This window comes from Phyllobates terribilis, unplaced genomic scaffold (assembly GCF_046119375.1).
Source record: "Phyllobates terribilis strain yellow unplaced genomic scaffold, ASM4611937v1 Scaffold_3__8_contigs__length_932513732, whole genome shotgun sequence".
Taxonomy (NCBI): domain Eukaryota; kingdom Metazoa; phylum Chordata; class Amphibia; order Anura; family Dendrobatidae; genus Phyllobates; species Phyllobates terribilis.
The window spans coordinates 155,914,992-155,929,876 of NW_027362763.1; the positions used below are offsets into that span (position 1 = coordinate 155,914,992).

At 45.0% G+C, this 14,885-nt stretch overlaps 1 protein-coding gene across 1 annotated transcript in view; it reads left to right on the plus strand.

Annotated features, from left to right (window-relative positions):
* The window catches only part of EIPR1 (EARP complex and GARP complex interacting protein 1), a 285,709-nt gene that overhangs the window by 240,809 nt on the left and 30,015 nt on the right, over positions 1–14,885 (plus strand). The window contains exon 7 of the mRNA XM_073674209.1: positions 8,045–8,212. Within this exon, the coding sequence (XP_073530310.1) occupies positions 8,045–8,212 (168 nt within the window). The remainder of the gene's footprint in view (positions 1–8,044; positions 8,213–14,885) is intronic.

A 14,885-nucleotide genomic window follows, 5' to 3' on the forward strand; every position in this document is an offset into this window, starting at 1 on the left:
TTGGTATATGGTCTCCCATGCTGGTATGTTCTGCCAACATCCTGGTATTTGTGCTGCCCCCATCCTCGTATTTGTGCTGTCCCCATTCTGTTCCTCGTCCATCCTGTTATGTGCTGCCCTCATCCCTATCCTGGTATGCATGGCACCCCTCACCACTAATCCTGGTATGCATGGCACCCCTCATCCCCAATCCTGGTATGCATGGCACCCCTCATCCCCAATCCTGGTATGCATGGCACCCCTCATCCCCAATCCTGGTATGCATGGCACCCCTCATCCCCAATCCTGGTATGCATGGCATCCCTCATCCCCAATCCTGGTATGCATGGCACCCCTCATCCCGAATCCTGGTATGCATGGCACCCCTCATCCCCAATCCTGGTATGCATGGCATGACTCATCCCTATCCTGGTATGCATGGCACCCCTCACCACTAATCCTGGTATGCATGACACCCACTCACCCCCAATCCTGGTATGCATGGCACCCCTCACCCCCAATCCTGGTATGCATGGCACCCCTCACCCCCAATCCTGGTATGCATGGCACCCCTCATCCCCAATCCTGGTATGCATGGCACCCCTCATCCCCAATCCTGGTATGCATGGCACCCCTCATCCCCAATCCTGGTATGCATATCACCCCTCATCACCAATCCTGGTATGCATGGCACCCCTCATCCCCAATCCTGGTATGCATGGCATGACTCATCCCTATCCTGGTATGCATGGCACCCCTCACCACTAATCCTGGTATGCATGACACCCACTCACCCCCAATCCTGGTATGCATGGCACCCCTCATCCCCAATCCTGGTATGCATGGCACCCCTCATCCCCAATCCTGGTATGCATGGCACCCCTCATCCCCAATCCTGGTATGCATGGCACCCCTCATCCCCAATCCTGGTATGCATGGCACCCCTCATCCCCAATCCTGGTATGCATGGCACCCCTCATCCCCAATCCTGGTATGCATGGCACCCCTCACCCCCAATCCTGGTATGCATGGCACCCCTCACCCCCAATCCTGGTATGCATGGCACCCCTCATCCCCAATCCTGGTATGCATGGCACCCCTCATCCCCAATCCTGGTATGCATGGCATCCCTCATCCCCAATCCTGGTATGCATGGCATCCCTCATCCCCAATCCTGGTATGCATGGCACCCCTCATCCCGAATCCTGGTATGCATGGCACCCCTCATCCCCAATCCTGGTATGCATGGCATGACTCATCCCTATCCTGGTATGCATGGCACCCCTCACCACTAATCCTGGTATGCATGACACCCACTCACCCCCAATCCTGGTATGCATGGCACCCCTCACCCCCAATCCTGGTATGCATGGCACCCCTCACCCCCAATCCTGGTATGCATGGCACCCCTCATCCCCAATCCTGGTATGCATGGCACCCCTCATCCCCAATCCTGGTATGCATGGCACCCCTCATCCCCAATCCTGGTATGCATGGCACCCCTCATCCCCAATCCTGGTATGCATGGCATCCCTCATCCCCAATCCTGGTATGCATTGTACCCCTCATCCCCAATCCTGGTATGCATAGCACTCCTCATTCCTATCCTGGTATGTATGGTACCCCTCATCCTGGTATGCATGGCCCCCCATCTCTCATCCTGGTATGCATGGTACCCTGCATCCCTATCCTGGAATGTATGGTACCCCTCATCCTAGTATACATGGCACCCCTTATCCCAATTCTGGTATGTATGGCACCCCTCATCCCCCAATCCTGATATGCATGGCACCCCATCCCGTTCTACGCCCGGGTGGCGAGCATTTTTATTGGTATATGGTCTCCCATGCTGGTATGTTCTGCCAACATCCTGGTATTTGTGCTGCCCCCATCCTCGTATTTGTGCTGTCCCCATTCTGTTCCTCGTCCATCCTGTTATGTGCTGCCCTCATCCCTATCCTGGTATGCATGGCACCCCTCACCACTAATCCTGGTATGCATGGCACCCCTCATCCCCAATCCTGGTATGCATGGCACCCCTCATCCCCAATCCTGGTATGCATGGCACCCCTCATCCCCAATCCTGGTATGCATGGCACCCCTCATCCCCAATCCTGGTATGCATGGCATCCCTCATCCCCAATCCTGGTATGCATGGCACCCCTCATCCCGAATCCTGGTATGCATGGCACCCCTCATCCCCAATCCTGGTATGCATGGCATGACTCATCCCTATCCTGGTATGCATGGCACCCCTCACCACTAATCCTGGTATGCATGACACCCACTCACCCCCAATCCTGGTATGCATGGCACCCCTCACCCCCAATCCTGGTATGCATGGCACCCCTCACCCCCAATCCTGGTATGCATGGCACCCCTCATCCCCAATCCTGGTATGCATGGCACCCCTCATCCCCAATCCTGGTATGCATGGCACCCCTCATCCCCAATCCTGGTATGCATATCACCCCTCATCACCAATCCTGGTATGCATGGCACCCCTCATCCCCAATCCTGGTATGCATGGCATGACTCATCCCTATCCTGGTATGCATGGCACCCCTCACCACTAATCCTGGTATGCATGACACCCACTCACCCCCAATCCTGGTATGCATGGCACCCCTCATCCCCAATCCTGGTATGCATGGCACCCCTCATCCCCAATCCTGGTATGCATGGCACCCCTCATCCCCAATCCTGGTATGCATGGCACCCCTCATCCCCAATCCTGGTATGCATGGCACCCCTCATCCCCAATCCTGGTATGCATGGCACCCCTCATCCCCAATCCTGGTATGCATGGCACCCCTCACCCCCAATCCTGGTATGCATGGCACCCCTCACCCCCAATCCTGGTATGCATGGCACCCCTCATCCCCAATCCTGGTATGCATGGCACCCCTCATCCCCAATCCTGGTATGCATGGCATCCCTCATCCCCAATCCTGGTATGCATGGCATCCCTCATCCCCAATCCTGGTATGCATGGCACCCCTCATCCCGAATCCTGGTATGCATGGCACCCCTCATCCCCAATCCTGGTATGCATGGCATGACTCATCCCTATCCTGGTATGCATGGCACCCCTCACCACTAATCCTGGTATGCATGACACCCACTCACCCCCAATCCTGGTATGCATGGCACCCCTCACCCCCAATCCTGGTATGCATGGCACCCCTCACCCCCAATCCTGGTATGCATGGCACCCCTCATCCCCAATCCTGGTATGCATGGCACCCCTCATCCCCAATCCTGGTATGCATGGCACCCCTCATCCCCAATCCTGGTATGCATGGCACCCCTCATCCCCAATCCTGGTATGCATGGCATCCCTCATCCCCAATCCTGGTATGCATGGCACCCCTCACCCCCAATCCTGGTATGCATGGCACCCCTCACCCCCAATCCTGGTATGCATGGCACCCCTCATCCCCAATCCTGGTATGCATGGCACCCCTCATCCCCAATCCTGGTATGCATGGCACCCCTCATCCCCAATCCTGGTATGCATATCACCCCTCATCACCAATCCTGGTATGCATGGCACCCCTCATCCCCAATCCTGGTATGTGTGGCCCCTCACCCCCCAATCCTGGTATGTGTGGCCCCCTCACCCCCCAATCCTGGTATGTGTGGCCCCCTCATCCCTTTCACGCTGCACACATACAAAAAAAAAACACTTATACTCACCTTTCTTCCCTGTGCACCAGCGCTGCTGTGTCCTGTTCTGCCGGGGGAGGAGTGCGGCGCCGGAGTACTCACGTGCCCATACCGCGCTGTCCGGCGCCATTTTGCTGAAGACACACTGCAAATGTGTCTTCAGTAAAATGGTGCCGGATAGCGCTATGCGCATGCACCGATTCTGACGCCTTCACTCCTGCCCCGGTCTCCAGCGAGAAGAGAGGCGCCGCAGCAACGCTCCTCCCGGTCAGGTAAGTATGGCGCCGGAGAATGCGTTCAGTGTCTACGCATACCGCGATCTCCGGCGCCATACACACTCCTTTTACCTGTAACGGCTCCATGCGTTCTTCTGTCTGGAGCCAAACTGCGCAGGCGTGTCGCGCTTGCGCAGTCTATAAAGGCTTCAGACAGAGGGACACTTGTACGATTATATTATAGTTGTCCCCATCACCACGTACACCCAAATCTCATTTTTCAGGGGTTCAGACGTAAGCCCCAATGGAGCCACTGAACGTAGGGGCTATGTGAACATAGTCTAAACTCTTCCATGGCCAAGTGGCATAGATGTGTGCGGGGTGACAATTTTCATATACCCCAATTTGGGTCGTTTTGACCCATTTTGTTACTTTTTACAATTTTTGCTCCCAGGTCTAGTGAGGACCATTCTTCTACTTTAGATGTTGACTTCTATAGAGTAGTTAACATATTTAAGCTTTCTGTTGTGTGTTTGTGCAATCGTTTTGAAGAACTTACTTCTGAAACTTTGCATAGTATGCAAGGAGAATAATATAATATATAATAATAATAATTCTAGAATAATTAGGTGGCACCATAGAAAATATTTGCAATGTGTGAATTTTGGTGCACTGATTTTACCTTTCACCCGACAAAAACAATTACGGTAGATAATGTCTAGAAATCTAATAATAGATATCGACACTACCAAAAATTCCAACATTTATTATTCAAATTGATAAACCAAAAACATAACCCAGTCCAATCAATGAAACATTAAAACAGATTAAATATTACTGCTTTACATTACAAATATGTACCACATAAATGAGAGCACGAAAAAATTTGTAAAAATATATATGTAAAAGAAGTGCGAGTATGGAATGTGCACAATGATTTCGATATTTCCTAAACGTAATAAAAAATTCCATCAACATGATTAGCATATTTTTAATTATGTTGATCGAGTTTTCTTAAGTTGATGAATTATTGAATTCCTTGTGCTTAATCAATACCCATACTTTTATAGATTTTTATATTCTTCTACATTTTTTATTAAAGCGCTGTAATGTTTAATTTCAGAAACACATCGCTCCTTAGCCTCCCTGCTTGCTGGGGGAGGCGGTGTGCACTGAAGACTAAATTTTTGGGCCAGCAACATGATTGCGCCACTGGCCTTAGATGTGCCCACTCTAATGCGGCTAGCGGAGGCAGCTTTGCTACGGCAGCTTTGGAGGAGTGCTGCGGCACTGAACCTAACCAGATCATGTTCTCCAGTGATCCAACCAGCTTTAGATTAACACTTTCAAGCTTTATAACGACTCAGTCAGATGGCCATATAAATCGGACAGAGATCGGACCGCAATGCATGGACTGGCTGGTGCCTCTCCTGACCCGAGCGCAACAGCTTCATATATTTCTATGCATCTCTTAAGCTCTGGTCGGGAGAGCCGCAGCCAGTCCGAGCGTTGCTGTCCGATCTCTATCCGATTCATACTGCCATCTGACTGCGCCCTCAAAGAGAGCTTGTAACTGCAGTGTATTCTTGACTGCAGCAGTGGCCAGTAACCAGGACAAAGTGCATTAAATATCAAAAATAAAATCCCTCTAAAACCACCCCTGGTTTTAGCCCCTCTGGCATCCAAAAATTATATATAAAACCATAATGTGTGTGTGGGTATGTATATATAAATATACAGTACAGACCAAAAGTTTGGACACACCTTCTCATTTAAAGATTTTTCTGTATTTTCATGACTATGAAAATTGTAAATTTACACTGAAGGCATAAAAACTATTAATTAACACATGTGGAATTATATACTTAACAAAAAAGTGTGAAACAACTGAAAATATGTCTTATATTCTAGGTTCTTCAAAGTAGCCACCTTTTGCTTTGATGGCTGCTTTGCACACTCTTGGCATTCTCTTGATGAGCTTCAAGAGGTAGTCACCGGAAATGGTCTTCCAAAAATCTTGAAGGAGTTCCCAGAGATGCTTAGCACTTGTTGGCCCTTTTGCCTTCACTCTGCTGTCCAGCTCACCCCAAACCATCTCGATTGGGTTCAGGTCTGGTGACTGTGGAGGCCCATCACTCTCCTTCTTGGTCAAATAGCCTGGAGGTGTGTTTGGGGTCATTGTCCTGTTGAAAAATAAATGATGGTCCAACTAAACGCAAACCGGATGGAATAGCATGCCGCTGAAAGATGCTGTGGTAGCCATGCTGGTTCAGTATGCCTTCAATTTTGAATAAATCCCCAACAGTGTCACCAGCAAAGCACCCCCACACCATCACCCCTCCTGCTCCATGCTTCACGGTGGGAACCAGGCATGTAGAGTCCATCCGTTCAGCTTTTCTGCGTCGCACAAAGACACAGTGGTTAGAACCAAAGATTTCAAATTTGGACTCATCAGACCAAAGCACAGATTTCCACTGGTCTAATGTCCATTCCTTGTGTTCTTTAGCCCAAACAAGTCTCTTCTGCTTGTTGCCTGTCCTTAGCAGTGGTTTCCTAGCAGCTATTTTACCATGAAGGCCTGCTGCACAAAGTCTCCTCTTAACAGTTGTTGTAGAGATGTGTCTGCTGCTAGAACTCTGTGTGGCATTGACCTGGTCTCTAATCTGAGCTGCTGTTAACCTGCGATTTCTGAGGCTGGTGACTCGGATAAACTTATCCTCAGAAGCAGAGGTGACTCTTGGTCTTCCTTTCCTGGGGCAGTCCTCATGTGAGCCAGTTTCTTTGTAGCACTTGATGGTTTTTGCAACTGCACTTGGGGACACTTTCAAAGTTTGCCCAATTTTCCGGACCGACTGACCTTCATTTCTTAAAGTAATGAGGGCCACTCCTTTTTCTTTACTTAGCTGCTTTTTTCTTGCCACAATACAAATTCTCACAGTCAATTCAGTAGGACTATCAGCTGTGTATCCACCTGACTTCTGCACAACACAACTGATGGTCCCAACCCTATTGATAAGGCAAGAAATCCCACTTATTAAACCTGACAGGGCACACCTGTGAAGTGAAAACCATTTCCGGTGACTACCTCTTGAAGCTCATCAAGAGAATGCCAAGAGTGTGCAAAGCAGTCATCAAAGCAAAAGGTGGCTACTTTGAAGAACCTAGAATATAAGACATATTTTCCGTTGTTTCACATTTTTTTGTTAAGTATATAATTCCACATGTGTTAATTCATAGTTTTGATGCCTTCAGTGTGAATGTACAATTTTCAAAGTCATGAAAATACAGAAAAATCTTTAAATGAGAAGGTGTGTCCAAACTTTTGGTCTGTACTGTATATGTGTGTGTATATTAAATTATACATGCAGGCTTGTTATATTTATTTATATAATATACATCATAAAAATTTTGCCCTGCATATCGTAGAAAAAAAGAGGCAGAAACCTGAATATCCAAACGAGGAAAAAAATACGGAGCTTTTTAAAAACCACATGGATAGAAAAAAAAATGCAAAAAATGTGCCTGATCATGATCTGGTTAACCATTAGGAATATTGAGACTAACCCCTTTAATTTTTTTTGTACACTTGTTTATGTGGTACAAACTTAGAATCTATGATTCTTTTTTTAATGGATTTGACTGGGGTAATTTTTGGACTGTCCATTTGAATAATAACTATGGGAATATTCTTGGTGAATTTTCTGACTGCTGGTATCTATTCTTTGTAGGCGTCCTCTGAGAAGGCTGGAGTCTGGCTAATTCATGAGCCCTTTAGCGGCTGATTTGGAGTTTTCTTCCTATTATTTTGCCGAAAGAAGAAAGCGGTCAGTCAGCGGCTGGAGGGTGGGGGGGGGGGGGGGGGGCGCTACAGATCATGGTTTGGCCTTGCTCAGAATTCCATGGCAAGTGTCTTTATTACTTTCTTAATACCTGCTAAAATATTTGGAAGAAGCAGTTGTGGCGCTTGTGGTTGTATTTGGGGGATATCACATCCACAGAAATACTGCTCAATAATTAAAATTTAACAACGACTCCTTTTTCTAAAAAGATGTTCTGCATTGTTTATCCCTGGCTTACTTTCAGCATTGGCTGCGCCAGATTATGTTTCCTGGAGAAACGTCTCTGTGTATTGTTAGCGATGGCATCGGTTACACAAAGTGATTTGTTTATTTTTTTTCCAGACAGATCTACTGCATAGACAATGCCCATGGACAGCTGGTTCGAGACCTCGACTTCAATCCCAACAAACAATACTACTTGGCCAGTTGTGGAGATGATTGCAAAGTGAAGTTTTGGGATACCAGGAATGTTAATGAGCCGGTGAAAACACTAGAGGAACATTCTCATTGGTACGACTTGCGGGGCTTCTGTTTCACAGTGTTTATTTCTGTTATATGCAAAGCAAGCTGTTCCATTTACATCATGCCGCTTAGATGTGGGCACAGATGGCGGCACAGCAAACCCAACACGTATGCATATAAGCAAACAATAGACTAAACACACAACGAGACGGATTAGCAGAAGGAGACGCCTTGAGTGGACATGTCTCTCCTACTTATGTGTTATATTCTACATTGCAAATAGGAAATGCGTGCCCTGATTTATCCACAAGTTAAACTCATTGCATATTATTGCACATATTATACAGGATAAATATTCAAGGTTCACATATTGTCTGCACACATACTTTGTGAAGGTGTTGACTATCTCATTTATTGGCCCCATCCATGCACACCCAGATTTTAGCATAATTTCAGTTAAATTTTGCCACTTGTGGTATTTAACCCCTTCACCCTCGAGCCTGTTTTCACTTTCCTGAGCAGGCCAAATTTTGCAATTCTTAATAGGTGTCTTTTTATACTGTAATAACTCTGGAACGCGTCATCTTATCCTAGTGATTCTGAGGTTGTTTTTCGTGACACGTTGTACTTCATGTTAGTGGTTAAGTTAGGCCGATATTTTTTGCGTTTATTTGTAAAAATATCAGAATTTCTATGCCCTTAAACCAGATAGTTATATCACACAAAATAGTTAATAAATAACATTTGCAACATGTCTACTTTACATAAGCATCATTTTTGAAACATGATTTTGAAAATTTTACTTTTTTCCCACAAAAATGTTTATTTAGCCCCAAATTTTGCATGTTCACAAGGGTAACAGGAAAATGGACCGTGCAATTTTTCCTGAGTACACCGATACACCATATATTTGGGAAAACTACTGTTTGGGCGCATGGCAGAGCTCAAAAGGTAAGGAGCACCATTGTACTTTTGGAGTGCAAAATTGGCTCGAATAGATAGCAGATGCTATGTCGCGTTTGCAGAGCCCCTGATGTACCTAAACAGTGTAAGCCCCCCACAAGTGACCACATTTTGGAAACTACACCCCTCAAGGAACTTATCTAGAGGTGTGGTGAGCACCTTGAACCCACAGGTGCTTCACGAAATTTTATAAAGTTGAGCTGTGAAAATGAAACCATACATTTTTCCTGCAAAAATGTTGTTTAAGCCTCAAATTTTTCATTTTCACAAGGGTAACAGGAAAAAATACAATTTGTTGTGCAATTTCTCCTGAGTACACCGATGCTCTAATTGTGCTGGAAACTACTGTTTGGGTACCCAGAAGGGAAGGTGCGCCAACTGAATTCTACAGTTCAATTTTGGCTGGAATAGATTACGGATGCCATGTCACATTTGAAGAGCCCCTGACATGCCAAAACGGCAGAAACCCCCACAAGTGACCCCATTTTGGAAACAAATTAATTCTTGAGGAAGTCATATAGGGGTGGAGTGAGCATTTTGCTGAATAAATGGAAAATTACCATTTTTCTCACTAAAATGTTTCTTTGGCCCCAAGTTTTTAATTTTCAAAAGGGAGAACCGGAGGAAATTAACCTTACAATTTGTTTCACAATTTCTCCTGAGTGTGCCAATACCCCATATGTGGTCGAAAACTACGTCTGAGGCACAGTGCAAAGCTCAGAAGGGAAGAAGTGCCATATTGGTTCAGATTTTGCTGGAATGGTTTGAGGGTGCCATGTCACATTGGCAGAGCCCCTGAGGTGCCAGAACAGGAGTACCCCTCCATATATGTTTCTGCACATTACTGCTTAGCCACACGGCGAGACTCGGGAGAGATGGAGCGCTGTTTGACTCTTGAAGAACAAATGATTGTAGAATAGTTTGCGGACTCCATATACAGAGCCCCTTTAGGAATTACACCACTTTAGGAATTTATCTACAGGTGTAGTGACGATTTTGGCTCCATGGATGTTTGCCAGAAACAAGCAGTACTGGATATTACCGAGTGAAATTTGCAAATCTGCCATTGTAGTGCCCAGTACATTGTAGTGCCTAGTACATTGCAATGCCCAGCTCGTGCTTCTGGAGACATGCACCCATCCATTAAGCAGGCTCTCATCGCTACAGAAATGGCAAACATGTAAACACTAAATGTGGTTTAGGCACACTGTGGGGCTCAGAAGGGAGGAGGGCATTTGAATTTGGGAGCTCAGAATTGTCTGGATTTCTTTTGGGGGGCGAGGAGCCATAGCGCTTTTTCAGAGCCTTTGTAGTACCAGTAACATGCAAGCCCCTATATTTCCATTGACAGATGATGGACCTGAGTGGGGACTTGCTTTTTTTGTGGATTGAGTTGATGCTTTTATTGGGAACACTTTACATAACATTTTGGATCACATTTATCCTTTGATCTACACTGAGCACTTACATCGGGAGTTTCCATTTAAATGTCTGAGTGACGTGATTCAGATGAAACCCCCAAGGATCCATTCACTATAGTCAGCAGAGTTACTCTGTACTCCTTATGGCCTCTGTTCAGCGTTGTCCTTCTTTTCAGAGGTGCACAAAACTGTGGAGGACCGCACTTTTATGGACGCTTAAAAAGATAGACACTGCCGGATCACAGGTCAGACAGCGTCCACGGTGCCTCCATCTGCCTGATTACAGGAAATTTTCCGCTGGGGGTTCCATATGAATCACGTATTTCATAGATTTACATGGAAGCCCTGCTGTAAGCGCTCAGCGTAGAGCACAGGATAAATGTGAACTGAGCCTAAGGCTATGTTCACACATCATATTTTTTTCAGCGTTTTTTGATGCTTTTTTATGCAAATTTTCAGCTGCGTACCAGCAAAGTCTATGAGATTCCAGAATTCTTAGTTCACTCAACTTGTTTTTTTTTTTTTCAGGATTTTGTGCCTTGCATGTTTTTTTGCAAAATAAAGCATGTCACTTCTTTCAGCATTTTTTTCAGCGTTTTTCAGCCTTTGGAAGTAATAGGTAGTGAAAAAACGCTTAGTGTGAACATAGCTCTCAGGTTTTGCTGCGTTTTTATTGAAAATAAGCAAGTACAGCAGTATGTGAAACTCATTTATTTTTGTAATTTTATTTTACCATCTTGTCTTGGTCACTGAGATGGTAGTTTGTACAGTGTAATTAAATTAGTGATGTGTACTGTGTAAACATTGGCTGAGCTACATGTGATATTGAACAATATATGTGGCCCAGGCAGGTGTGAAATTAAACAATGCACTGAGCAACTCAATGGCAGACCCCATAGTGTGAAAGTAAATAGTGTCATACAAACTTAATGCACTGCCAGGTGTCTTAGGTAAACTATTCCTGAAAAATTCACCTCCCCCCACTGTACATTTGAAACTCTGGTTAATATGGTTTCAAATATGTCTTGCATTGGTGACCTGTGTTCATGCTTCTGTGGTGGAATCAAAGCTGAACTTTGGCTATGTTCACACATCATGGTTTTTTCAGTGTTTTTTGTGCCTAAACCAGAATGAGTTTTTTTTTTTTTCACTGAACTTTATGTACATGCATAACAGAGACAAAATGACAATGAGAAAAACGCTGAAAAAAATGCACAAAAAAAAAAAAGTCTGAAAACAGCAACAAAAATCCTGAACAACCTCCTGGCAAGAGATCAGGTTTTGCTGCAGAAAATGAACGCTGAAAAAACCAAGATGTGTGAACATAGCCTTACTGCGATCTTTGGGAGGCAAATATGAACAAATAAACAGCAAGTCAAGAATTTGTTTTATTATTTTTTTACGCCGTTCCTCGTGCGGTATAAGTGATTAGACGACTTTATTCTTCGGGTCGGTGCCATTACAGCGATACCAGATTTATAGCAGGTTTTTATGCTTGGCAGCTGTCAGACACTAAAAGATGGGTTTTTTTTGCAAAATAAAGGGTTTGCATCGCCATATTTTGAGAGCTATAATTTTCCTTTAATGTATATCTGCCAGCAAAGTCATGTGAGGGTCTTTCCAGACACAGCGATACCAATTGTGTATATTTTGGGGGTTTATTTTTGTTTTTACATAAATATACCCATTTGTTGGTTTAATATTTTGACATTTATTTTATGATTTTTTTTTTTTATATTAAAAAATTTTTTTTTAGCTTTTTTTATTACGTTTTTTACTTAGTTTAGCTTTTATTAGTCTGATCGCTGGTATAATGCATTGCAATGCATTATACCTGTCAGTACTACACTGACAGAAGCCTCTTAGACTAAATGGCCTGAGGCAGTGTGGGGCACCGCTCCTGACAGTGATAGCTGAGGCTCGGCTTTCACTTAAGCCGAGCTCCCAGCGGCGATCGTGTAGGCACTGCTTCTGTGCCCACATGATCACCATGACTTAAATTTATGTCATTTTGTTCTCTCCCTCTGGGAAAAAACTATTTGCATATTTAAATTCCCAAGGGAGCATTGCATGACATATAAGTCTCCCTACGCCAACTTGACGTTTTTCTCAAGTTGAAACTGCTAATTAACCCCTCTCTGACGTGGGGCATAATAATACATACCTGGGCCTTATTGACCAGGTACGTATTATTATGCCTTGGCGATCGCTCCCGCACAGAGGCTGTGCGGGTGCAATCACCGCCGGGTGTCAGCTGATTCTAACAGCTGAGTACTATGTTACTATGTGCCAGGAGCGGTGCCGCATCGGTCTCGGCACATTAACCCCCGAAATTCTGCGATCGAAGTCGATCGCAGATTTCCGGGGCATGCAGAGGTAAAAGCACCCCTCTTACCTTGTATTGGCGACCCCGTGCTGTGAACACGGGGTCCCGATCGTTGCCATGACGACATCCGGGTCACCAGACATCAGGAAGATAGGTAGAGCGTGCTCAGTGCACATTCTACCTAACTTGTGTCTGCAGGACTGACAGCCTGCATAGCATAGGGGATGCTGCTGCATACTTATGCTATGCAAGCGATCAGCCTGCAAAAAATGAAAGTCCCATAGTGGGACAAAGTATAAAAGTGCAAAAAAGTGTCAAAGTGAAAGAAAAAAAAATGTAAAAAAATATATATATACTGTACCCATACATAAATATTTATTATGAAAAAAAAAAGGAACCCATATTTTTTTCTATAAAATAGTTATTGTGTAAGCGCCAAAACATAAAAAAAACAATATAAATGTGTTACCGCTATAAATGTACTGACCTGAAGAATAACGCTGCCTTATCAATTTTATCACCCGCGGAACAGCATAAAAGAAAACAATTTCTGAATTGTTGTTTTTTGTTTATTCTGACTGCCAAAAATTGGAATAAAAAGTGATCAAAAAATGTCACGTGCCTGAAAATGGTACCAAGAAAAATGTCAACTTCTCCCGCAAAAAATAAGCCATCAAATGACTCTGTCGGCCAAAATATGGAAAAATTATAGCTCTCAAAATATGGCGATGCAAAAACTAGTCTTTGCAAAAAAAAAAGTTTTTTTAGTGTGTAACAGCTGAACCCGATAAAAACTCGATATAAATCTGGTATCGCTGTAATCGCACCGACCTGAAGAATAAAGTCGTCTAATCAATTATACCGCACAAGGAACGGCGTAAAAAATAAACACTAGGGTTAGGGTTGTGCTAGGGTTAGGGTTGTGCTAGGGTTAGGGTTGTGCTAGGGTTAGGGTTGTGCTAGGGTGAGGGTTGTGCTAGGGTGAGGGTTGTGCTAGGGTATTGTTAGGGTTGTGCTAGGGTGAGGGTTGTGCTAGGGTATTGTTAGGGTTGTGCTAGGGTTACGGCTGTGTTAAGGTTGGGGTTAGGGTTGTGTTAGCTCTGGGGTTAGGGATGGGTTAGGGTTGAGTCGGGGTTGGGATTTTTTCAAAAGTAGAGAAAAAAAATGATGATATGGCGTCTAGTGTTGAGTGGGTTGTGCTAGGGTTAGGGTTGTGCTAGGGTTGTGTTAGGGTTGTGTTAGGGTTGTGTTAGGGTTGTGTTAGGGTTGTGTTAGGGTTGTGTTAGGGTTGTGTTAGGGTTGTGCTAGGGTTGTGCTAGGGTTGTGCTAGGGTTGTGCTAGGGAAGTATTAGGGAAGTATTAGGGAAGTATTAGGGAAGTATTAGGGAAGTATTAGGGTTGTATTAGGGTTGTATTAGGGTTGTATTAGGGTTGTATTGGGTTTGGGGTTAGGGTTTTGTTATGGTTGTTATGGTTGTATTAGGTTTGAGGTTAGGGTTGAATTAAGGTTGGGGTGAGGGTTGAGTTGGGGTTGGGGTTGGGGTTTTTTCAAAAGTAGAGAAAAAAAATGATGACGATATGGAGACTAGTGTTGAGCGCAAGTGCTCGCTACTTGAGTTTGCACCGGGTACTCAGGTATGCACCAAGTATCGTGGGTGCTCGAGTGACATGCTCGAGTCTCCGCCCCATATGTTTTGCGGCTGTTATACAGCCAAAAAAACCACGCGGGAATTGCCTGTCCTGCACGAGCAATCCCCGCATGTTCAAGGTGCTCACTACCCATCTAGATAAGTTCCCTGAGGGGTCTAGTTTCCAAAATAGTGTCACTTGTGGGGGTTTTCCACTGTTTAGGCACATCAGGGGCTCTCCAAACGTGACATGAGGTCCGCTAACTATTCAAGCAAATTTTACATTCAACAAGTCAAATCGCTCCTTCCCTACAGAGCCCTGTCATGCGCCCAAACAGTGGTTTTATCCCACATATGGGGTATCTGTGCTGATGTAAAGTAGA